The following is a 23,812-nucleotide window of genomic DNA, read 5'->3' on the forward strand; positions in this document are numbered from 1 at the left end:
AAATTTCAATATAAACATGGAAAAATCAGTGGTGTATTCTCATAAATTAACCAATTTAATTACATAAAACATGTAATTTTAGCATTTAATCAAGCAACAACTAACCCAACCCAGTTAAAATCAGGCAGCATAAAAACATATGCTGCCATTCATGCATTAGCCTCATTAATCATTTTATACTATTTTGAAGTTAAGGGATGAAAATGTAAATTTTGACTTATTTACCTTCAACAATTTTACACTTAAATCGTATAATTGCTATATTTGATTGGTTGAGAGTATGAATCCTTTATCCAACGCTGTCGTATCATCTTCTATTTGCGGGCTTCAACAGCCGAAGGGAGAAGGCCGCTAACACAAATGCCAAGTTTTGGTGGGTAAGCAGAGGTGAAGAAATGGCACTCACAAGACGAATCTCATCAAGCATTCCCCATTATTTTGGATTTGCAGAGAGGTCTTTCAAATCTTACAAATTACCCGGAGGTCCCTCTTCTTCTTCCTCTCTAACCCATGGCATCCACGTCTTCCACTGCCCCGTATGTCCCCTATCTCTTTCTTCTTTACCCATTTCCAGATTCCCATCGTTGAATTGGATTTGCCACTTAAGTTTTTATTCTTGGCAAAAAAAAAAATCCATTAAAATTGATGATTTTGTTAAGTTTTTTTAATTGAATATGGTGCTCTTGTTTTTTTTTTTTTTTTGGTAGGACCAAGTTGGGATAGTTGCAAAGCTATCAGAACGCATAGCTTCAAGAGGAGGAAACATACTTGGGGCCGATATTTTTGTCCCTGAAAAAAAGAACGTCTTTTATTCCAGAAAGTAAGGTTACTTTTAATGGTCTAAAATTTTACAATTCAATGCTAATTGTCTTTGATTGATTAATGCAAGAGATAAACTTGAGTTTCATTGGGTAGCCCTAATGGAACATGATCCTCAAGAATCAATGAAGCAAGTGAGTGTTGCAATAAAGAATTATTGTACAATTGTGTTGTTGCTATTGGATGTTTGTTTTTTCGGCTCAAGTTCGAGCTACAAAACTCAGCTCAGTACATTGGTTTCATTATGAAAGAGAATTACTGGAATCAAGAAGAGTAGTATTATCTTAACTTTTTTCTAAGTTGCTTTTTTGTTAATCTGTATCAGCATCGATTAGAAGCAGGTTTGGTTTTGGTCTGTTTTCTGTGTTTCTCAATGTCGTAGAATGATGTTCGGTCTGGACAAACAGTTATATGTCCAATGGTGACTGTCTTTTGTTGCTGCAAGGTGATTGAGTGAACCATAACTAGACCTGGATGTTGTTGTGTGCAAAATTGCAGTGAGTTTCTTTTTGACCCTGTCAAATGGCCTCGGGAGCAAATGGATGAAGACTTCCTAAATCTTTCAAAACTGTTCAGCGCTACGAGATCCGTTGTCAGGGTCCCTGATCTTGATCCCAAGTTTAAAATTGGTATCCTTGCTTCAAAACAGGTATAACTTATTCTTCTTCTCTTAATGTTGATTTATCTTCTGCACGATTGAACTGTTTATCTTGCTCCAGGACCATTGCCTGGTAGATTTGCTACACCGATGGCAGGAGGGAAGACTTCCAGTTGAAATTACTTGTGTGATAAGGTGATGTTTAAACTTTCATCCCTTTTGATGATTTTTGCCGTTGTCCTTTTTTCTTCGAAACTCTTGTAGTCCAGTTTGCATTTTGTTTCAAAATTCTGATTTTGGTTTTTTACATTGTATGGCAGTAATCATGAAAGAGGCCCAAACACTCATGTGATACGCTTTCTTGAAAGGAATAATATTCCATATCATTATTTGAACACCACAAAAGAGAACAAAAGAGAAGGGGAGATGTTAGAGTTAGTTCTAGATACTGATTTTCTGGTACTTGCCAGGTATATGCAGGTAAATCTGATTATAGATAACCAGGGATTTAAATAACGGTCGCGGTCGCGTTTTCGGTCGCGTTACGTTTATCGCGGTTGCGGACATAACGGATGCTATTGCAATCATCGCGGGTGTCGCGGTCGTGAATTTTTTTAAAATTCGCACAATTTATTGTAAAACATTCCAAGCCCTTTCCACAACTTCACTACTCTCCTTACTCTCTTCAGTAACCAAGGGCTTAACTTGACCACTTAGTTCTCCAATTTTACCGACTATTGCATGGCTTCCACGTTGTTCTTTACACTTGTGCACGTGTAAATCAAACAAACTCCTCTTTGTTCTTCACTTAAATTTTTTTATCAACAAATTCAACGTTTCATTACTTGAAAACACAGAGGAAATACACCCCCAAACTACTTTCTTTCAAAAATATTTCAGGAGAAAGAAAGTGAGTGCAAGTGTGCAACAGTTGTTCTGGTTTCAACAGCAACATGGATATTGCTTCAGCCTACAAGTATATCAGTTAACTTCATCACTGTCGCTTCATGGCTCATCATCTTCATCCTTGCTTCACTTTTCCTTTGGGGAAATGTTCTCAGGCTTCTCGGATGTTCAAAGTCTCTCATTTGTTTTTCAGGTGGTCATACAATCGGCATATCCCATTGCCCGGCTGTTTCGCGCCGGTTGTACAATTCCACTGGCCCCCGCAGAACCGACCCAACCATGGACAGCAAGCACGCTGAAAACCTCAAGATCTTAGCTACTACTCACTCTTGCTCAAAAGAAGGGGTGGGCTGTGAACCTGAGCTAATTCTTTTCTCTATTGTACCTGAACGGAATCCCCAACCTTCATCTCATCCTTCAATCTGATGCTGCTTTAACCACTGTAACGGAAAATAACGGGAATAGCGGCCCGTTATTCCCGCAATTGGCCGTTACCCGTTAAATTGCGGCCGCGATCCACCGCTATCGGTGTGACTCCGCTTCATACCGCTATTTTCAGCAATAGCGGTTTCGGACGGCGCCGCTACCGCTATATAACGGCCGCTATTCCGATATCGGTCCGCTATTTAAATCCCTGTAGATAACCACAATTTTGTTTAAGTGCAAAGCAATTTCTTTTAATGGAAAACATTTTAATATGGGATTCCACAATATTTAGCTGGAAGAATAGACATAACTTTTTTCTTTCTCAAATGACTCTAGATAGTGTTTATCTATATTGAACATTTAGCAAAACCATTTAATGTCTGTTCTTGTTGGTATTGTCATTTTGTTTAGCCAAACAATTGTATATCTTATAAGGAGATCAGGTGTATGGGAATCGGTTGAATTAACTAGTACCATGTTTCAGTGCTGGAAAATAACTATTTACTTTTGCAGATTTTATCTGGTAATTTTTTGAGGACATACGGGAAGGATGTAATTAACATTCACCATGGCCTTTTGCCATCATTTAAGGGTGGAAATCCATCCAAACAGGTGAATAGTCTTTCTTATCTATTAGTAATTGAAATGAACACTTCATGCTTCCTTCCTAACTCTAGATGCATGTTAAATTTTCTAGATTATGTTGGCAGGCTTTTGATGCGGGTGTGAAATTAATTGGTGCGACAAGTCACTTTGTGACTGAAGAACTTGATTCGGGGCCTATTATTGAACAAATGGTATTATTTTATTTGTTTAATGCTGCTCTAAACAGTGTTACTACTATCCTCCTTGCAATGATTACATGATGGTGACTATTCTATTATTTTCCATTCAAAGAAGTAATCAGCTTGAACTACCTTTAGCTCAGTTTCTTGAACTTTAAGTAATAGCTGAGGATTCAGTTTTTGCTGTTGGACCATGCATATTGTCATTCTTTAAACTTTCTTGTTGCCAGGCAGCTAGTTTGATGGTTGATTCAGTGTTATGATCAAATTTCTCAGGAAACCGGGGCAAGTTAATTTGATCTGTGAAACTTCCTTAATCGGAGAATGTGTTGAAACAGAGTTTATAAAGTAGTAATCTTTAAGCGACAACTTCTTTCAAGTTTGACTAAATTTGGGTGCTTATTATCTTCTTTTTTTTTCACATTTGTTTAACTGTTGTCCAATGATGTTTGTTGCATTTGTATTTGATGCTGCATAACCAATAAATAAATTCTATATTTATACTTTCTTGTTTTATGGCTGCCCTTAATGTTCTGCCCTCGATCTATCCTTTGCCAGGTTGAAAGAGTTTCTCACAGAGACAATTTGGAGAGTTTTGTGCAAAAATCAGAGAACCTCGAGAGGCAATGCCTTGCAAAAGCTATGAGATCATACTGTGAACTGCGAGTGTTGCCATACGAGGAAAACAGGACTGTTGTATTTTAAGAGCGAAAATCAGAAGATAAAGCAGTGTGAAAGGAGGAGGTTAGGGTGTTATGCACCTTTAGTGAGTCATTTAGATTGTCTAGCAAAAGTAATTTCACTCCATACATCTCTAGGTGCATATGCCAGCTCTTAAAAGTCCTCCAAAATAGCTGGTTTTTGTCAATCTGGGGAATCTTGTTCATCTTCCTTTGCCTTTATCTAAAGAAGAGGAGGAAAATTTGGTGCAGTTAACTTCCTGATAGAGGATTATTTGCTTAGAGAGCTTTGCCTGGTTTGTGTGCCATATCAAATATCAAGCTAACCAAGTGGTTGAGCAAGCTCTGAGTGGGGACCACATTACTGTAATTGCAGATTTTTCATAGTGATTGGTGAGTTTCTTTTGATGAATAAATGAAAACTAACAATGTGAATGATTGATGTAAGTTAGGGTGCAATGATTGTGATAGTATGGGAGTGTTATGCCATATTTTTGTTTGTTTTCCTTGCACAACCTGTCTTCCACTTGCACAATTTCAATCTTGTCGTTTCTTTTCCCTAGTCTATCCCCTTATCCGACAACCAGGAAAAACTGGAATCTTCCTTTTTTTCTCTTCCGTTTAAGATTATGAATTTTTTTTCTTTGTGTGTGAATAATTGTGATCGTTGCTATTAGTTTTACATGTTTGCAAGCATGAACATGGTGGAAGTATCTCAAAAAAACTGTGTAAAAATCTCCCTTCAGATACAATGGAAGAACTTGTTGCATAGCTTATACATGGAAATATAGACTCTGTATGAAATTCTTAATGTCACAAAAACCATATTCTGTATATATGCTGCACAAACTATACCATTTCCTATATGGTATTGTCGATACTCAAAGGTTCGAGAGAAAGCTCAGCTGCTTTGGCATAGCTGACTTGCCGGAGAAGATTTTGAATCCCATCGACCCATTTCTGCTTATGAATCTTGCTTTTACACTTGAATTCTATAAGACCTTGTCCTGTCTTGAGACCGAAATAGAGTTCCTCACAGGTTTCCCTCTCTTTTCTATATGGCCATGCAGAGGTCTCATCACAAACTCCATAAACAATGCCTGGTATAATGATAGGAGATTTAATTATACAGAGAAAATGAAAAGATAGTAAGTAGTAGTAATCGAGTGTTGCATATAGCTACGTGTCTGATATGAATATGTTTTATTTATTTTAAAGTTACAGGTAACGTGGGTGGCGGTAGTGTTTTTGTGTCAAAAAGTTGCTTTTTGCTAAAGCTCTAGCAGTCAAAGTAAAAGAAAGAAAATGAAAAAGGAAGTGCAAAGGGATTAATTAGATGAGAAGTCATTAGGTTAATGCGAAATTAGAGGGTAGAGTAATGCAATAATACTTACATTTATTATTCTTAGAAAATGCCCCTCCAACGTGTTTGCTTTTTAGCTTAATCATGACCTGACAACAGAGCGTCTGTAAGAGCTTGTAAATTGAAAACTTACAATTGAATATGTTTTCTCGCATTTTTACCATCATGTTTGTTTGCTTGTTTGTTACCTGAGATTTCTTGTTGATGTAGACGTTGACCCGTTTCCATCTCAGTACACCTTTTCGTGTGTGCTGCAATAGTTCACCCTCACAAGGAGGATTTGGCTCCTTCATTTGAGTAAGAAAATCAGGAGACCAATAAGCTTCTGTCATGGTCCTCTCGTAAGGACTTATGGCTGCGTTTTTCTTTGCTTCTTTTGGCAATCTGGCTCTCACAGCTGCTTCTCCTCTCAAAGCTGGTTTTGGAGATAAATGATTCAGATTCATAAAAATTGGCATTGGAGTGACAACAATTTGAGATGAATAAAAATGGTAATGGTTTTGAGTGTCCTCAAATACCTGTTGCAGCTGCTGCTGTGAGAGTCATCAGATCACCAGCAGTTTGAATATCAACGGCTGATTTAACAACAGAACCAACACGATCATTATCAGCCCCGGCTAGTTCAGCTAATTCAATGCAATGTGATGCCAAAAGTTGAGTTGCAGATGCCAATGCCGTGCTCATCTTTGAGCCTGTGGTTGTCCCATTGGGCTTTCCGGCTGCGGCTAAAGCTGCCAAACCTGCAGCTAGTCCTGCAACCGAAACAGCAGAGTGCACCCGAGCATTTTCCGCACGTATCTTATCTTTCTTCTTCACTGTGTTGGTGCCTAACTCCTTGTGGTGTTGAAACCATTTCCCAATCGATCCACTTTTTCGAGCATGAATCGAATTCAAGACTTTCCCAGCCTAAGTAAACAGAATAGAGAAAACTAGAACATCAGAAACGAAGAAAGGATCAAAAATAAAAAAAGGGTATAAGATCGTTACTCACAATTTGAGGTGCAACAATAGTGTCTGGAAATGAACTTGGATTATGATCGAACTCGAACTGTTTCTGTTTCTGAGAAAGGGCTTTGGAAAGTTCAGATGCAGATAAGGACCATGATCTAGACAAAAACTCCATAGGCTCCTTTGGTGTTTGTGGCTGAGGGATAGCTGGTAAAGACGATGCTGCTTTAAGCACTCCATACTCTTCTACATTCTCTAACCCGAGCAAACAACCAGTCTTCCAATCTGAATAAAACCCAGTTTCCATATCTATCTTGGGATTCTTTTCAGCTGATGACAAGGAAACACTTTTAAGGCTTTTGTGTTCGAATTTCAAAAGCTATACTGTAATCTCCTGCAGTTTTTGGTATCTTTGGGCTTTGATTAAATGAAAGAAAACAAGTCTTAAAGAGGAAGTACAAGATTGAGAAGAAGAAAAAGAAAGAAGGAAAATGATTGCCTTTTGAAACCAGAAAGGTGGTGGATTAAGAACAAAACTCAGGGTCTTGTCTGAGTACAGTTATTATAATTATATGGAGTGGACAATGTTAAAAGGGTCCCTCCATTGAAACAGTGAGTGACAGAATAATTAAACAGGAGCAGATATCAAAATCTAGTGTTTTGAACCCCCCCCCCCCGCCCCATGAATTCATTCAACTTTTGTTTACTAAAGGAGACTGGGATTAGTAGTCAAAACAGAAGTTAGAAAACCCATGAATTCATATATAATAACATAATCAAAGTAGTATAGATTAAGGAGCATAAAGAACAGCATTTTTCCTGGATAAAGGGGGACGGTTTCTTAAGACAGGTGCAATTAAGCGCATGTGACCATGATCAAAAGTTGTCGTTAAAGAGTATCTTTCATATTTTCAGCCATAAGAAAAGAATAATCTTCTTTTATGGGTTTAATATCATTGTCCGATCTCATATTCCAACTGCTAAATTTCATATTTGTAAAAATAATCGAATAGAATGAAAATGAAATAATATATTCAATCATATATCACTTTCGGTTGTTGGAAAGATTTTTCAAAGTAATTGAACAAAACATTAGTAGCCAATGGTCTTGCATGAAGCTTTGGACTGGTCGGTCGGTTTCGTTTAGTGTTTGATGCTTCCATGGATATCTGCCCCATTTTTTTTTCTCTCTTCTTTATTTGGATGGGTTAACAACAGTTGCAATTTTCTATGTTTAATAACCAGATATAAAGATTTTATTTTGGGTTAAATATGCTTTGGGCCACTGCAATTTTCAGACTTCTAAATTTTAGGTCTTTTTCTTGTTTGATTTGAAAATTATGGTCCCTTTTATATCGCTATTAATGAATTTTCATTAAATTTAAATATATAACATTTTAATATTATTGATACTAGATATCAGTAAGGGAGGAAATAAAAGGAGAATGTAGTGGTGCAAAGGAGATTGGTTCATCTAAAAAAGTGGAGAGTCGAAAAAAGAGAGAAGAGAGGAGTAAGCAAGCAAGGGAAACTGACTGCTGAGTACGAGCTTAGGGTTGCTGAGAAGGCCAAAAGGATCCTTTATTCATCATTTGGAGGATATTTATGGGAGGGAGGCTCTCCATGCTCGATAATGCCACATCACCGACAATACAAGTGGTGGCTTGCTTGTGTGATTGGTCAAGTGGTAGGTCAGTTATCCTCATGTGTAGTACTGTCTTGACATTCTCCTTATTGAGGTGATACGAGTTGTTACGTCTCATCTTCCAAGTCACCCGCTTTTAGCGAGAACACACTAACCTCCAAGAGAATGTTAGGACAATACTAAACATGAGGACAACCAGCCTGCCACTTGGTCGACCACATGAACAGGGCACCACTCATACTGTCAGTGACGTGGCACCGCCAAGCATGGGCCTCTCTCCTATAAATACCCTCCATGATGATTAAGAAATGATCCTTTTGGCCTTCTCAACAACCCTAAACTCCTACTCAAAACTCAACTCTTCCTTACTCGTCCCTTACTTCTCTTCTTTTCTAACTCTTTGTCCATCTAGGTGAATTAGTCTCCTTTGCACCACTATATTTTCTTTTTATTTCCTCCCTTCTTGATACTAGGCATCAACAAATATCTAAAGTTTTGATTTAAAAATTAAAGGATTAATGGACTATTTGGGGCCTGAACTTGTAATTATTCTCATATTGGAGCTTGAACCTTTTTTATTCTAAATTAGCCTCTGAATTTAACAATCGTTCCCACATTGGGACATAAACTTTTTTTTTTGTCCAAGTTAATCCTTAAACTTGACAATCCTTCCCTACCTTTAAATTTTTAAAAATTATATTTATCAAAGTTAGGTTTACTTATATGTATGTATTGTTGGAAAGACAAATTAGTTGGCCTTCCATCCAACACTATTGGGAAAGATCTAGATACGAAGGAGGATTTTGATGTGTTGGAAGGAGACATTCAAAAGTCCATTATTAATGGTATTCCCTCAATTCATTTTTCAGATAGTATTCAACAAATTCTTATTCGGGATCTGGATAATAACATGATCTTGAAGCTCCTAGGACGCAGCATTGGCTACTCAATTTTGCAAAATAAAATTTACAACTTATGGAAGCCCTCATCGTCATTTTTCCTGATGGATATCGAACATGGGTATTTTTTGGCCAAATTTAAGTCGGTAGGTCCATGGATTATTTTTGGTCAATATCTAACAATACAACCATGGTCGGTATCCTTTGACCCAGCACAAACTTTTCCAAGCGTGGTGATGTCGTGGATTAGATTCCTGGGTTTACCAGGCTACATTTATAAGCGTAAAATATTGGTGGAAATGGGGGGTATGGTGAGCAAGATTGTCAAATTGGATATGAATATAGATAACATTGCAAAAGGTAGATTTGCACGTATGGTTGTATATGTTAATCTGGACAGGTCTTTAATGTCTCAAATTTTAATCAATGGTAAAATATAGATAATTGAGTATGAATTTTTACCGACTATTTGTTTCCACTGTGGAAGATATGGCCACATGAAGGATGTTGGCCCCTTCAGGCTCTTTGTACCCTGCTCTAAAAAGAATCTAACATCGTTTGAATTGTTGTTAGAAGGTGGAAATATGACTGGTGATGGAACGGGTGAGAATAGCAAAACATACGGGCCATGGGTGCTTGTTGAGAAGAAATCACGGAGGAAATCGAGAAATCCATCATAGATAGACACTAAAATCAAGATGAAGAAAAATAAGGGGTCTCGATTTAAGGCTCTTACAGAAATGGAAAATATTGTTGGAATTAAAACTAGTGATAGAGATGAGAATCTGGTTTTGGAGGAATCTTGAAAATTTTGATTTCCTACGGTCATTGGAAATGAAAATAACATTCGGGATGATGATGGTGTTTCTTTAGAATCAGGTTCAACTTTCTCTAACGATGGCAACAACGAATTTTTTAAATCTTGCTCTCGTTCGAAGGTAACGTCTGAAGGAGTTGTAGATGTTACAGAAGCCGAGATGAACAACTATCTTGATCCTTGTAAGCATACAATGATCAACTTTAAAGAGTTTAAAGACCCTAGCTCAGGCATTTCGATGGAGGGGGCACCACTCCGATTTCTAGGAGGGGTAAATCAAAGACAGTAGGGGGAAATTTAAGGGAGAGAGTAGGGAGAGCTCGAATTTCAAATAAACTTAATAAAACTATCCAAGGTAGGAAAAGCCGATTTAAGACTAATAACAGTTCAAAAATTCTATTGTGCGACTCCATGGCCCACTTGGTTGAGGCTATTTCGACACAGTATATAGAGAAGAGCGGCTCAGGTGGCCTAGATAAAATTGAAGGACATCAGGCCTGAAGTGGTTTTCCAGTGCAGTAAGGCTTTGATTTTTCATTTTTATTTTTTATGTATTCAAATTTGAATATTTTTTGTAGAATTGTCAAGGCTGTGCTAGCAGTAAATTTCTATGTGTTGGATAATTGGCAATTTTAATGTCATTCGCTCACCTAATGATAAAAAAAACAATTGTGCCATTGTGACGAGATGCAATCTTTTTGGAAATTTTGTTGATTCTTGTAATTTACAAGTTTTGGGGTTCACTAGGCCATCTTTTACATGGCAGAGAGGTGGTATATTCGTGAGGCTTGACAGGGATCTAGCTAATGGAACACAGGCTTCATATTTCCTGTAATGTTGTGTTTTTCATTTCCCACATATTAAATCTGATCACAAGCCCATCCCCTTGAAGACTAATTCAGAAATTAGCTTGCCTAAAGGGAGACCCTTTCGATTTCTTGCAGGGTGGACAAATCATGCTAAATTTCCCACTCTGGTCAAAGATAAGTGGAACTATTTAGGTAATATGGTTGACTCTCTTACTCCATTTACTTCGTATGTTAAAGAATGGAACATGTTAGTTTATGGATTTATAGGTACTTGCAAAAGACATATTATGAAATCACTTTCGAGTATTCAAAAGGCGTTGGATCATTTGACCTCTAATCGGTTAGTTAAACTGGAAATGGATGTTCGTGATGAATTGGAAAATCTGTTTAGTCATGAGGAGCTACTTTAGAGGTAAAAGGCTAGATGTGATTAGCTGTAGCTTAAGGATTGTAACACTAATTTTTTTCATAACCGTACGATTCAAATAAGGAAATTCAAATGTATCATAGCTTTACGTATTGTTAATGGAGAATAGTGTTCAGATCAGAATATCCTTAAAGATGAGGTAGCTGGGTTTTTTTTTTTGAAAGACTTTATGGTGAACTTTTGGATCCAATGAGAGGTCTCCTTTCCAATATCTTTCTACGAATCAAGTTCCAGGACATTGCTTTTTCGGAGAAACTGATTTCGAATGAAGAGATTAAGAAGGCCTTATTCGACATGGCTCCATTGAAGGCTCCAAGTAGTGATGGTTTTCATGCACACTTTTTCCAGAGTCAGTGGGATATAGTTAGTAATGCTATTTGTGAATGGGTTCAAGAAATTTTTGCTAGTAACAATATTTGAAACAGCCTGATTTTTTAGTGGTGTCGGAAATAGTAGTTTCAAGGCCACTAAATATGACAAGTAAGTTCGTAAATATTATTATTTAATATTTATCAGTCAAATATGGTTTTAAAAAGGTTTTTGAATTGATATTTTATATTTTATAATGATTTATTAGGTTCGTGTGGTAAGACCCTAAGTCAAGTGGTTTTAAAAAGTAATGTATCGAGACCTTATTTCTATAAACTGAGCTGTAAATGTTTTTATAAATATTTGTGTGTGCCATTAAGGTGGTATTAAACTTTCATTGAAAAATTTTAACGTTTCGTTAGCTAATTAATTAAAAATGACTAAATTGAAAAAGGTGCAAAACTTGCTAATTATAATATTTAAGTGATTAAATGGCTTGATTAATAAATGAGGGAGGACTTAAGTAATAAATATAACTAAACTAAGATAGTGGGGCGGCATATGAAGATAAAATAATAAAATAAAGTGATAGAATGACAAAATTGTAATTAACTTGAAATTAAAATAAAACAAATTGGAATTGGAAAGTTTTCTAGGCATTTCTTCTTCAATTTTTGGCCTAAACCGACATAGGTAGGGAGCTTTAAGCTGGTTTTTCATATTTTTGCTTCATGCGAGTTCAATTTTTACCCTTTCTTGTAATTTTTATGTTTTTGAGATTGTTGCAATTAGGTTCAATTAAATCGTACCTTCGTTTTTTATTTTATTAAAAATTTTGAAAGTTTCCATTGATAAATATTAGATGTTTTTAATGAATAACATGAATTTAGAGCTTTGATTGTGTTGTATGATGATTTTATAAAGTGGTTTTGTTAAATATTGATTTTAGGATTAAATTTGAAAATGTTAAAATATTAGGGTTTGATAGAGAATTTTGGGTTTATTAGGGATTGTATGAAGGCCTAGAATATTTGGATAGATTATTGATTGAGAAAATTAGTTAATTTGATAGATTAACTAATTAAGAGATTAAATTGCAAAAATTGTAAAAGTTTGGGTAATCGTAAATTTTAAAAATAAAACGGTATTAATTGTAAAATGAATTGGAAATGAAATATATGCTAATAAATTAGTAATTTTATATTCTAGATCAAGATCCTGAGATACTGTGAAAAAGGAAAAATAGCGGAATAGTCCTTGAACTTCTACAATTACTACAATTCAATTTAGGTAAGTTCGCATGCAGTTAAAATTTTAAATTTTGTATAAATTGATGATTGGTATTATGTATTCTATTGTTGGAAATAATTTATTGTTTGAATTATAATATTGAGTTGGATATTTGGTCTGAATTGAACACGAGATTTGAGTACATTCGTGATTTGGTGTATGATGGCATTGGAGGGAGATATCGACATTCTCAAGTAAACTGGGATTTAGCATTCGTTGCGAACTCCCGTGTTTTACTTTATGTTTGGCGTAATTTGGTGTATTAGCTCTTACGAGCTTCTGTTCAGCTTTCGAGCTTTTGTTGGTGTATTTGGAAGGACCAGCTCTTATGAGCTTCTGTTGATGATGTACTCATAACCGTAAGTCATTCTTCGAATGGAAAAATCTCGGTACAATGACTTATTTGATGAATTTGAAAGACATGTTATTTATTTTATACTAATTTTAAATACGGATGTACTTATCAATTAAAATTGTGAATGACAGGAATAGTCATAGATAATTTTTTTATTTGAATTATTATAGTTAGTTCGGTAAGATTTTTGTTTAACTCTCACAAGCCCATCCCTTGAAGACTAATTCAGAAATTAGCTTGCCTAAAGGGAGACCCTTTCGATTTCTTGCAGGGTGGACAAATCATGCTAAATTTCCCACTCTGGTCAAAGATAAGTGGAACTATTTAGGTAATATGGTTGACTCTCTTACTCCATTTACTTCAGTATGTTAAAGAATGGAACATGTTAGTTTATGGATTTATAGGTACTTGCAAAAGACATATTATGAAATCACTTTCGAGTATTCAAAAGGCGTTGGATCATTTGACCTCTAATCGGTTAGTTAAACTGGAAATGGATGTTCGTGATGAATTGGAAAATCTGTTTAGTCATGAGGAGCTACTTTAGAGGTAAAAGGCTAGATGTGATTAGCTGTAGCTTAAGGATTGTAACACTAATTTTTTTCATAACCGTACGATTCAAATAAGGAAATTCAAATGTATCATAGCTTTACGTATTGTTAATGGAGAATAGTGTTCAGATCAGAATATCCTTAAAGATGAGGTAGTGGGGTTTTTTTGAAAGACTTTATGGTGAACTTTTGGATCCAATGAGAGGTCTCCTTTCCAATATCTTTCTACTGAATCAAGTTCCGAGGACATTGCTTTTTCGGAGAAACCGATTTGAATGAAGAGATTAAGAAGGCCTTATTCGACATGGCTCCATTGAAGGCTCCAAGTAGTGATGGTTTTCATGCACACTTTTCCAGAGTCGATGGGATATAGTTAGTAATGCTATTTGTGAATGGGTTCAAGAAATTTTGCTAGTAACAATATTTGAAATGACTTTGATTTTTTAGTGGTGTCGGAAATAGTAGTTTCAAGGCCACTAAATATGACAAGTAAGTTAAGTAAATATTATTATTTAATATTTATCAGTCAAATATGGTTTTAAAAGGTTTTTGAATTGATATTTTATATTTTATAATGATTTATTAGGTTCGTGTGGTAAGACCCTAAGTCAAGTGGTTTTAAAAAGTAATGTATCGAGACCTTATTTCTATAAACCGAAATGTAAATGTTTTATAAATATTTGTGTGTGCCATTAAGGTGGTATTAAACTTTCATTGAAAAATTTTAACGTTTAGTTAGCTAATTAATTAAAATGACTAAATTGAAAAAGGTGCAAAACTTGCTAATTATAATAAATAAGTGATTAAATGGCTTAATTAATAAATAAGGAAGGACTTAAGTAATAAATATACCTAAACTAATGAGGTGAGGCGGCATATGAAGATAAAATAATAAACTAAAGTGATAGAATGGCAAAATTGCAATTTACTTGAAATTAAAATAAGACAAATTGGAATTGGAAAGTTTTCTAGACATTTCTTCTTCAATTTTCGCCCTAAACTGACATAGGGAGGTTGCTTTAAGCTAGTTTTTCATATTTCTACTTCATGTGAGTTCAATTCTTACCCGTTTCTTGTAATTTTTAAGTTTTTGAGATTGTTGCAATTAGGTTCAATTAAATCGTACCTTCGTTTTTATTTTATTAAAAATTTTGAAAGTTTCCATTGATAAATATTAGATGTTTTAATGAATAACATGAATTTAGAGCTTTGATTGTGTTGTATGATGATTTTATAAAGTGGTTTTGTTAAATATTGATTTTAGGATTAAATTTGAAAATGTTAAAATATTAGGGTTTGATAGAGAATTTTGGGTTTATTAGGGATTGTATGAAGGCCTAGAATATTTGGATAGATTATTGATTGAGAAAATTAGTTAATTTGATAGATTAACTAATTAAGAGATTAAATTGCAAAATTGTAAAAGTTTGGGTAATCAGTAAATTTTAAAAATAAAACGGTATTAATTGTAAAATGAATTGGAAATGAAATATATGCTAATAAATTAGTAATTTTATATTCTAGATCAAGATCCTCAGAGATACTGTGAAAAAGGAAAAATAGCGGAATAGTCCTTGAACTTCTACAATTACTACAATTCAATTTAGGTAAGTTCGTACGGTTAAAATTTTAAATTTTGTATAAATTGATGATTGGTATTATGTATTCTATTGTTGGAAATAATTTATTGTTTGAATTATAATATTGAGTTGGATATTTGGTCTGAATTGAACACGAGATTTGAGTACATTCGTGATTTGGTGTATGATGGCATTGGAGGGAGATATCGACATTCTCAAGTAAACTGGGATTTAGCATTCGTTGCGAACTCCCGTGTTTTACTTTATGTTTGGCGTAATTTGGTGTATTAGCTCTTACGAGCTTCTGTTCAGCTTTCGAGCTTTTGTTGGTGTATTTGGAAGGACCAGCTCTTATGAGCTTCTGTTGATGATGTACTCATAACCGTAAGTCATTCTTCGAATGGAAAAATCTCGGTACAATGACTTATTTGATGAATTTGAAAGACATGTTATTTATTTTTATACTAATTTTAAATACGGATGTACTTATCAATTAAAATTGTGAATGACAGGGAATAGTCATAGATAATTTTTTTTTATTTGAATTATTATAGTTAGTTCGGTAAGATTTTTGTTTAACTCGTCGAACTTACTAAGCTTTATTAAGCTTATTTGTATTTTTTTAATGTCATTGTAGATTTTCGGAAGGTTGAACGATTGGATCAGCACTCAAGACACACTATTCAGCTTATTTCGGTAGTTTTTGAAACGTTAAATATGGTTTATATGGTATGTATAGGCTTTTGTATGGTCTTGGTCAAAGTTTAACTTATGTAAATATTATGAATAATATTGTAACACCCCCTAACCCCAAACCGCCGCCGGAACAGGGTTACGAGGCATTATCGGACATATCAAACAATTTACAAATAATTTTTAAATAAATAACCAACATATTAAAATAAATCATAAATTCATATAAATTTTACTAATTGACTTCATTCATTTTTTTTATAAATTTCGGCAGCATTTCTACTTATTTTTACATAAAACCCCCTGCAAATTTCAAATCGCAACCAAACCAATCCCAGTAATTCAACCAATACATTTATATACTTAAATTATACTTGACATATTGACATAACAACTTAATTAATGCAAATCCTATTATCATTTCTAATTAATTCATAAAACTAATCAAGCCATTTCAATTCGATACCAATACTATAAATAACTTCTACCATTTCACTAATATAATCATCAAAACATCAAATACCTTTCTTTACAACAAAATTATATAACATACCAAAATAACCATTATAATTCTTATGTACATGCCACTTTCATTTAAGGAAGAAAACATCACCGAAATCTCTATGCAGGAGTCGGGATTATCCTGGATGCTGAACCGAGACTCTGACCCATTTCAACCTGCGCACGAAAACAACCTACGCTGAGTATTTTATACTTAGTGGTATTACCATAATTCAAATTATAATAGCAATAAATAATTATAATTACCAAACATGTAACTATTCGATTTCTTAAATATCAATTAATTCATAAACTTTCATTATTTAACAATAACAATACAATTTTTAGCTATTCTTCAATCTCAATCACATATCACATGTAGCAATTTCAATCACTACATAAACATTAAATTCATGCCTTTCATTTTCAATCTCAATTTCAATCCATAATTTTAAATTTTCTCATATTCAATACCACAATCGATCAAATTCATTTGATTTTCTCATTTCAATTATTCAGCCTATTAACAATCTGGACTTTGACGGATACAAGGATTCCAACCCAAACACACAAGTACGGCACATTGTGCCTAAAACGGTACATAGTACCTGATTAGTATACGACACATAAGTGCCTGATACGACACATAAAGTACCTGAGATACGACACATAAAGTGCCTGATGTACGACACATAAAGTGTCTGATCGGCAAAGCCGATAAATCCCGTACTCTTCCAAATCCTATGGCATGCCAATTATACCCGACTCAGTCTGATTAGTTAATAGGGTATTTCAATTTCACAATCCAATTTTCACCTTTATTTCAAGAATTCATTTTCAATATCAACTATACTTTTCCAGTCACTAATCAAAACACAATTCAATACCAGCACATACTTTTCAAATTCAAATTTCAATTAAATTTTACTTTTCCATTTTCAAGCCAAATTTATTTCAATTCCACACATATATCCATTATTCAATTGAATTTATTTCAACTTAATAATAATACTTACCTTATACTTCACTTACCTTATTATTTGCTTACCATACACATAATTTAAATTTAACATTAAAATAATAAATAATTTGAATTATTGTAATACAAACTGTGATTTTCTCGAGTTTACTCCTCGATAATCTTCTCTTTTCCTTTCCGTGCCAATGCTTCTGGTTCTTTGCTAACTACGAAAATAATAATAATTTACACTATTAATTTCAGCACTAATTATGATAAATAATTGAATTTCTATTCAATTTCTTCCTTATTCTCAATTTAATCCTAACTAGGTTCATTTACTTTCCTAATTCAATTCACACTCTATTTCTATTCAAATTTCATCCAAACTCAAATGTAAACTATTAAACTTTCAGCATATTTTTCCTAATTTCAAATTTCCCTCAATTTAGTCCCTAAAACATAAAACTTATAATTTCTTCTACAATTTAATCCCTTTATCAATTCTAACTTAAAATTCATTCAATTAAATCCCTAATTCAACAATTTATTCAACATGCACCATGCTTAAAACCTATGAGCTTACAAAATATCAACTTAATTCCATCAAAACTTTGTTTTAAAGCTTCTTAATCATCAAAACTAAATAAAAGGGCTTAATTGACTTACCAATCAAAGCTTTAAACCTTAAACCTTTAGTTTTTCCTTTTCTTTTCTTTCTTTCTTTTCCTTTCTTTCTTTTGTTTCTTTCTTTTGTTTTCTTTCTTTTGTTCACTAATTTAATTACTTTAATATAATAATTAAAACAAATATCTATTTAGTAATTAAACATAAGTATTAGAAATGTATGCATTTTATTAATACAATTGTATTAAATTATCACCATACATTTGTTTTTATTTAATTTATTTTTAATATAATATTTATAATATAATTAATAATTAATTTATATATTTATATAAATAAATAATATAAAAATCTAAGATTTTTACAATCTTATGTCGCCTCAACCTCCAAATGTGGCTTAATTGCCCATTTGGTCCCTATTATTTTCCTTTAATTTATAATTAAACTTTTACCCTTTATTCAATTTAATATTTTTGCTAATTACTCTTAATTAGGCTAAATTCACCTATCTAAAACCTAATTAAACACACAACTAGTCTAGTAAATATTTCTAATAATTATTTTCGAACTCAATTTACTAAGATGGAGGCCCAATATTATACTTTTCCGATGCCCGTGAATTTTGGGTCATTATAAATATTTTGTTTATATAATCAACCTACATACTGGTAAGAGATTAAAGTATTATTGTGATGTTAGTATAAGTGATATATGTATGTATGTATTTGAATTATAGTAAACTTTGGTAACTTGGTTAGGTAAATTAATTAGGTAAGTTTGGATATTTGGTGGACATATTTTTAAGTTGTCATTTGAGGTATCTAAGGGCATATTGGTTGTATATGGTGATAATACATGTTTAAGACTTGATTTTAGCTTGTGTTGAATGCCTTGTTATGGCTGCTTGATGTGTAAACTGTTGAGGCTAGGTTGGTATCAATTTGGGTGAGAAATGTGGCTTAGAAAATGGCCTATTTTTGTCCACACGGGAAGAGATATGGGCGTGTGTCTCAGTCATGTGTAACACACGGCCAAGTGACATGGTCATGTGTCCCCTATATCTTCTTAAGAATGCAAGTCAGTATGCTCACAAGGGCCTAGCACACGGGCGTGTGACTTGGCCGTGTGACCTAAGTCAAAGAGTTACGCGGCTACAGACACAGGCTAGACACAATCGTGTGTCCCTATTTCAAATGACCACATGGCCTGAGACACGGGCGTGTGACCTCTGCAACTTTGAAAAATTTTAATATTTTGTGAAAAATTCTTTGAGTATCCGATTTAGTCCCGACTTGTTTCTAAAGCGTATTTTAGGGCCCAAGGGCTCATATAAGGGACAATATGTTTGATTTCGATTGGTTTCTGACATGAATGTTATATTATATGAAATGTCTGTTTATTTGATCTGTAAACTCTGATAATGTTTTATAACCCTGTTTCGGTAATGAATAAGGGTTAAGGGTGTTACAATATTGATCTGAATCTTAATAATACTTTGATCGTGCTTATTCCTAAGAAAGATAGTCCATAGAATTTTAGTCAATTTTGTCCCATCAGTCTCTACTTGGTTTTGTACAAATTGGTGATGAAAGTGATTGTAAATAGATTTAAATTAGTTTTCCTAACTTCATCTTGCAGGAATAAGCTGAGTTTATTGTTGGTCGCAATATCTCAGATAATGTTTTTATAATGTAGAAAGTCATTCATTCCATGCGAAGTAAACGAAATGGAAAAAACTAGATGGCGATCAAGTTGGACCTGAAAAAGGCCTATGATAGAGTGAGTTAGGATTTCATTGGTGCTTCGTTGTAGGCTGTTGGGGTTCTTGATTTTCTCAGATCTATGATCATGGCAACCATATATTTTTCTTCTATGTAGATCTTCTGGAATAGAGTCCCTACTCGTAAGTTTAAGCCAGTTAGAGGGATCAGACAGGGTTGTCTACTATCGCATTATCTCTTTGTCTTTTGCATGAAATGGTTAGGTTATATTATTCGTGCAAAAATTGATGTTGAAAAGTGGTGTCCAATTCGTCGATCAAGAACAGGGTCGGCCTTATCTTACTTTTTCTTTTGTGGATCATCTGGTCATTTTTTGCAAAGCGGAGTTAAAACAAGCTGAATTATTAATGGACTTCTTAAAGCATTTTTGTGAATTTTCTGAGAACAAGATCAACGCACAGAAAAGTAATATGTATTTTTCCAAAGGAGTTTAAGCTGATTTATATTCTCGGATTAGTCAATTTTTTGGGTTTCAAGAGGTTCATAATCTTAGTATTTACTTAGGTGTTACTCTTCTTTATGATCGAGTTGCTAAAAGTACTCTGAATTTTATTATGGAAAAGGTGAGGCATAAATTGCAAAGTTGGGAAGCTAGGAAGCTATATCCATTACTAGAAGGGTCACATTGGTCCAATCGGTTCTCTTAGCTATTCCAAACTACTTTATGCAATCCATGCTGATCCAAAAAGGTGTATGCGCTGAGATCGAGCATTTTGTAAGACAGTTTATTTGGGATGGTTCTGGTGGCCATCCAAAACTTACTTTAGTTGGGTGGGATTCCATCTGTCAACCAAGATCATGTGACAGTCTTAGATTTCGGCATCTACATGACCAAAATAATTCATTTTTATGAAAATTGAGTTTAATTTAGTCACCAAGAAGGATGCTTTATGGGTACGAGTCAGAGTCAGTGTTCACATTTATAGCGTCAGTGTTCCTTCTTTAAGGTATGGTCTCTTTTCTATGAAAAATTAGCTTGGTCAATTGGTAATGGCACAAGAATTTGTTGTTGGAAGGATTCCTAGATCCTAAGAGTCGTATCGCATGTTCCTACTCATACAAGGTTAAACTTGGATTGCATTCTAAGAGATTTGGTTATGCCTAATGGAACTTGAAATATGGATCTATTCTGTATTTGGCTGCCCGAAGAGGTGATTAAACCAATAATAAGTATTCCCCCTCCACATCTTGCCTCGAGGCCGAATAGAGTGATTTGAGCTTACTTGATTTTAGGGTCTTTTTCTATTCGTAGTGCATTCTGGACTTTAAAAAATGATTTTTGGAATCCCAAAGAAGTCTGTTGAAAGATCATTTGGAAATATCAAAGACCCCAAAGTGTTCATTTTTTCCTTTGGCTAGTTTTTAACTAGAGACTCCTAAGAAATTTGGAACGCACTCGAAGAGGTCTTGGTCATATTAGTTCTTATAATATATGTGGTCATGAAACAGATGATACTCTCCATGTGCTTCAAGATTGCCTGACAGCAAAGGAAGTGTGGCTGCATGTGGTTCCAATTGAACAATAACATAGGTTCTTTTCTGGTTCTTTTCTGATTTGGTTTTATTCTAACCTTTGTTTTCATATGAAGTTGCAAGATTGAGGAATCTAAAAGAATAAGAATTTATTTATCTTTCAAAATGTTACTTGGGCAGCTTATGAAATTGTCAAACCTTCTCTCAACTAGGCACATCAATTTGATCTTAATCACAATGGATCAAAGATAAATCTTGTAACAGCCGTATTCAGTAAAATCAGAATAGTAGTTTCAGGACCACAAATTCGAGTCCGGAGAGAAAATTATTTTAACAATATTTCATAGTCTGCATTATGATTAAAATATCGTATGAAAATTTCGTAAAGAAATTTTATCAGTTACATGTCTAATTAGATGGAAATGACCAAATTGCATAAAATGCAAAAGTTGAATTCTAGTAGCTATATGTATCAAATAGCTATGGAATTCAAAATTGGAGGTCTTTATATGGCAAATAGACCATTTAGAGGAGTTAGTAGATAAGTATGCTTAGTCATCCTTGGAAAATTCAATAAAGAAAATGATTAAATTGGAAAAAAAATAAAAGATGAATAATTAATTAAATAAGAAAATATCATCATTTTCTATCATCTTTCCCAAATTAAAGACATGGAAACCCTAGCCATAAGAGCTTGAGCTCTAGCAAACTTTTTTTTTTAAGAGGATCACAAATGATCCAACTCAATTTATTGCATCCACCATAATAACTCCATGAATATCCGTCAGATAATTCATGTCAAAACACCAATTACAATCATTTTGAAAAACAAAGTGACAAATAAAATCAGCCACTAAGTTACAACTCCTATAAGTCCAATTGACTTTGACCGACTCATACTTATCAAATTGTATACATAGTGCTTTAATGTGGCTGCCCATAATGGTGACATCATCCTTCCTATTATTAATTTTATTAACCAAATTAGTACAATCAGATTCCAATATAATATGCTTCTTCTTCAACCTCTTGGAAACCTTCAAACCTTCTTCAAATGCCTCCATTTCTACCCATTCAGCACTCATTGAACAGTCTTTAGCCCCCCTCCCACTTCCACCGACCACAAAACCATCCTCGTCTCTTGCAATAACACCATAACCCATCCTACCGTTCAAGACCGTTGCGTCAAAGTTAATTTTAATGACACCAGTAGGCGGCTTTGTCCATGTCTTGCAAGGAGTGGTCACCAGAATAATAGGAGAATTAACAAGATTATGCACTCTAAAGTCTTTGCTAAGGGTTATAGCACATTCCCACACCTCCCGAGCATTATCTTTCTTATCCATAAAAATCCTGTTGTTCCTACTGCTCCAACAGTTCCAAAAGAGAGTAAGAAAATCGGCTGCAGCCTTTGCATCCATGATTCGAAAAGTGTCTTCCAGCCAGTTGATACATCTTATGTAGTTGCCATTGAGTAACCGGTTATCTAGCCCTTTATAAGTCAGAATATCCCTTGTCGAAGAACAGTCCTTCAGCGTGTGAATAAGGGTCTCCTTATCGGTATCACATTGAGGGCATTTCCCCACAAACTCTTGAAGAATATGGGCAATTTTATTATAAGTAAGGAGGATCTTATGACCAACTTCCATCCAAACACCTTAATTTTTGGCAACACCTTCAGCTTCCAAATAATGCACCAGAAAATCCTATGAGGGCCAAAGCCAACACTCTTAAGAATGAGCCATGAGTAAGCTGACTTAACAGTGTAACAACCATGTGGATTAAGGATCCAAGTCAAACGGTCTTCAAAACTTCCTTTAGAAATGGGTAAATCATAAATTTGGTCCCCCACCGTTTGACCAAAAAGCTCGCACACCCGCTCCTTATTCCAGACCAGCGCGTTCTGAAGCCATAAGTCTTTAACCACCTTTTCACCATCGGTCAATAGAGTATGGTTAATGGAGTCCCTAAACAAACCCTCAAAACCCCAACTATCATACCGAACATCGATTTTTTCCCATCACCAACTAGTCAAACAAAACCATTTTCCAAAGCTTTTGCGGCTTGGGCAATGCTAGACCACGTAAAGGAGGGTTTGTCAACCCTTTTTGCACGGAAGATATTTGCATCAGGAAAATACTTGGAACTAAGAACCCTATAACAAAGGGTGTCCTTGAACTGGATAAGAAGCCATACCTGTCGGCCAAGGAGAGCAACGTTGAAATATGTAGATCCCAAAAAACCATACCACTCATGCCTTTAGGGTGACATAACCGATCCTAAGTCATCATAGACCAACCTCTCTCTTTGCCATTGCTTCTCCACCACGTGTTGTTGATCTTAGATTGAAGCTCCTCATTTATCCTTTTAGGCGCCATGAACACCGAAAAAGCATAAGTGGGTGGGGATTGTAAAATAGCTTTAATAAAAATTTCTTTCCCCTGAAGGAAAGAAAACGCTTTGACCAAATATTGGCCCTACATGAACATTTATTAACAATATCAGTAAAGGCACTTGAATTTTTCCTTCCAACAAGTAAAGGTAGACCTAAGTAATTATCAAGTTTGTTGAC

General features: G+C 34.4%; 2 protein-coding genes across 2 annotated transcripts; one reads left to right on the top strand and one right to left on the bottom strand.

Moving 5' to 3' along the window:
* Window positions 1-294: 294 nt before the first annotated feature.
* LOC105792057 (formyltetrahydrofolate deformylase 2, mitochondrial) lies at window positions 295-4,703 on the top strand. Its single transcript, XM_012620427.2, has 8 exons — window positions 295-536; window positions 708-820; window positions 1,318-1,468; window positions 1,539-1,612; window positions 1,738-1,897; window positions 3,263-3,361; window positions 3,460-3,546; window positions 4,093-4,703. Exons 1-8 carry the CDS (start codon window positions 396-398, stop codon window positions 4,237-4,239), a joined length of 972 nt encoding a protein of 323 aa, XP_012475881.1. The 5' UTR covers window positions 295-395; the 3' UTR covers window positions 4,240-4,703.
* Window positions 4,704-4,925: 222 nt separating this feature from the next.
* On the bottom strand, window positions 4,926-7,130 carry LOC105792055 (VAN3-binding protein). Its single transcript, XM_012620426.2, has 5 exons — window positions 6,569-7,130; window positions 6,096-6,483; window positions 5,766-5,992; window positions 5,609-5,666; window positions 4,926-5,314 (listed from the first exon to the last, which is right to left on the bottom strand). Exons 1-5 carry the CDS (start codon window positions 6,830-6,832, stop codon window positions 5,076-5,078), a joined length of 1,176 nt encoding a protein of 391 aa, XP_012475880.1. The 5' UTR covers window positions 6,833-7,130; the 3' UTR covers window positions 4,926-5,075.
* Window positions 7,131-23,812: the final 16,682 nt, after the last annotated feature.

The sequence above is a fragment of the Gossypium raimondii genome, chromosome 8, assembly GCF_025698545.1.
Source record: "Gossypium raimondii isolate GPD5lz chromosome 8, ASM2569854v1, whole genome shotgun sequence".
NCBI classification, from domain to species: domain Eukaryota; kingdom Viridiplantae; phylum Streptophyta; class Magnoliopsida; order Malvales; family Malvaceae; genus Gossypium; species Gossypium raimondii.

Coding starts and splice junctions, on each gene's coding strand:
- LOC105792057 (XM_012620427.2), top strand. CDS start 396: ATGGCACTCACAAGACGAATCTCATCAAGCATTCCCCATTATTTTGGA. Junction 537..707: donor TCCACGTCTTCCACTGCCCC/GTATGTCCCCTA, acceptor TTTTTTTGGTAG/GACCAAGTTGGGATAGTTGC. Junction 821..1,317: donor AACGTCTTTTATTCCAGAAA/GTAAGGTTACTT, acceptor GCAAAATTGCAG/TGAGTTTCTTTTTGACCCTG.
- LOC105792055 (XM_012620426.2), bottom strand. CDS start 6,832: ATGGAAACTGGGTTTTATTCAGATTGGAAGACTGGTTGTTTGCTCGGG. Junction 6,484..6,568: donor CTATTGTTGCACCTCAAATT/GTGAGTAACGAT, acceptor CTGTTTACTTAG/GCTGGGAAAGTCTTGAATTC. Junction 5,315..5,608: donor ATTTTCTAAGAATAATAAAT/GTAAGTATTATT, acceptor TCATTATACCAG/GCATTGTTTATGGAGTTTGT.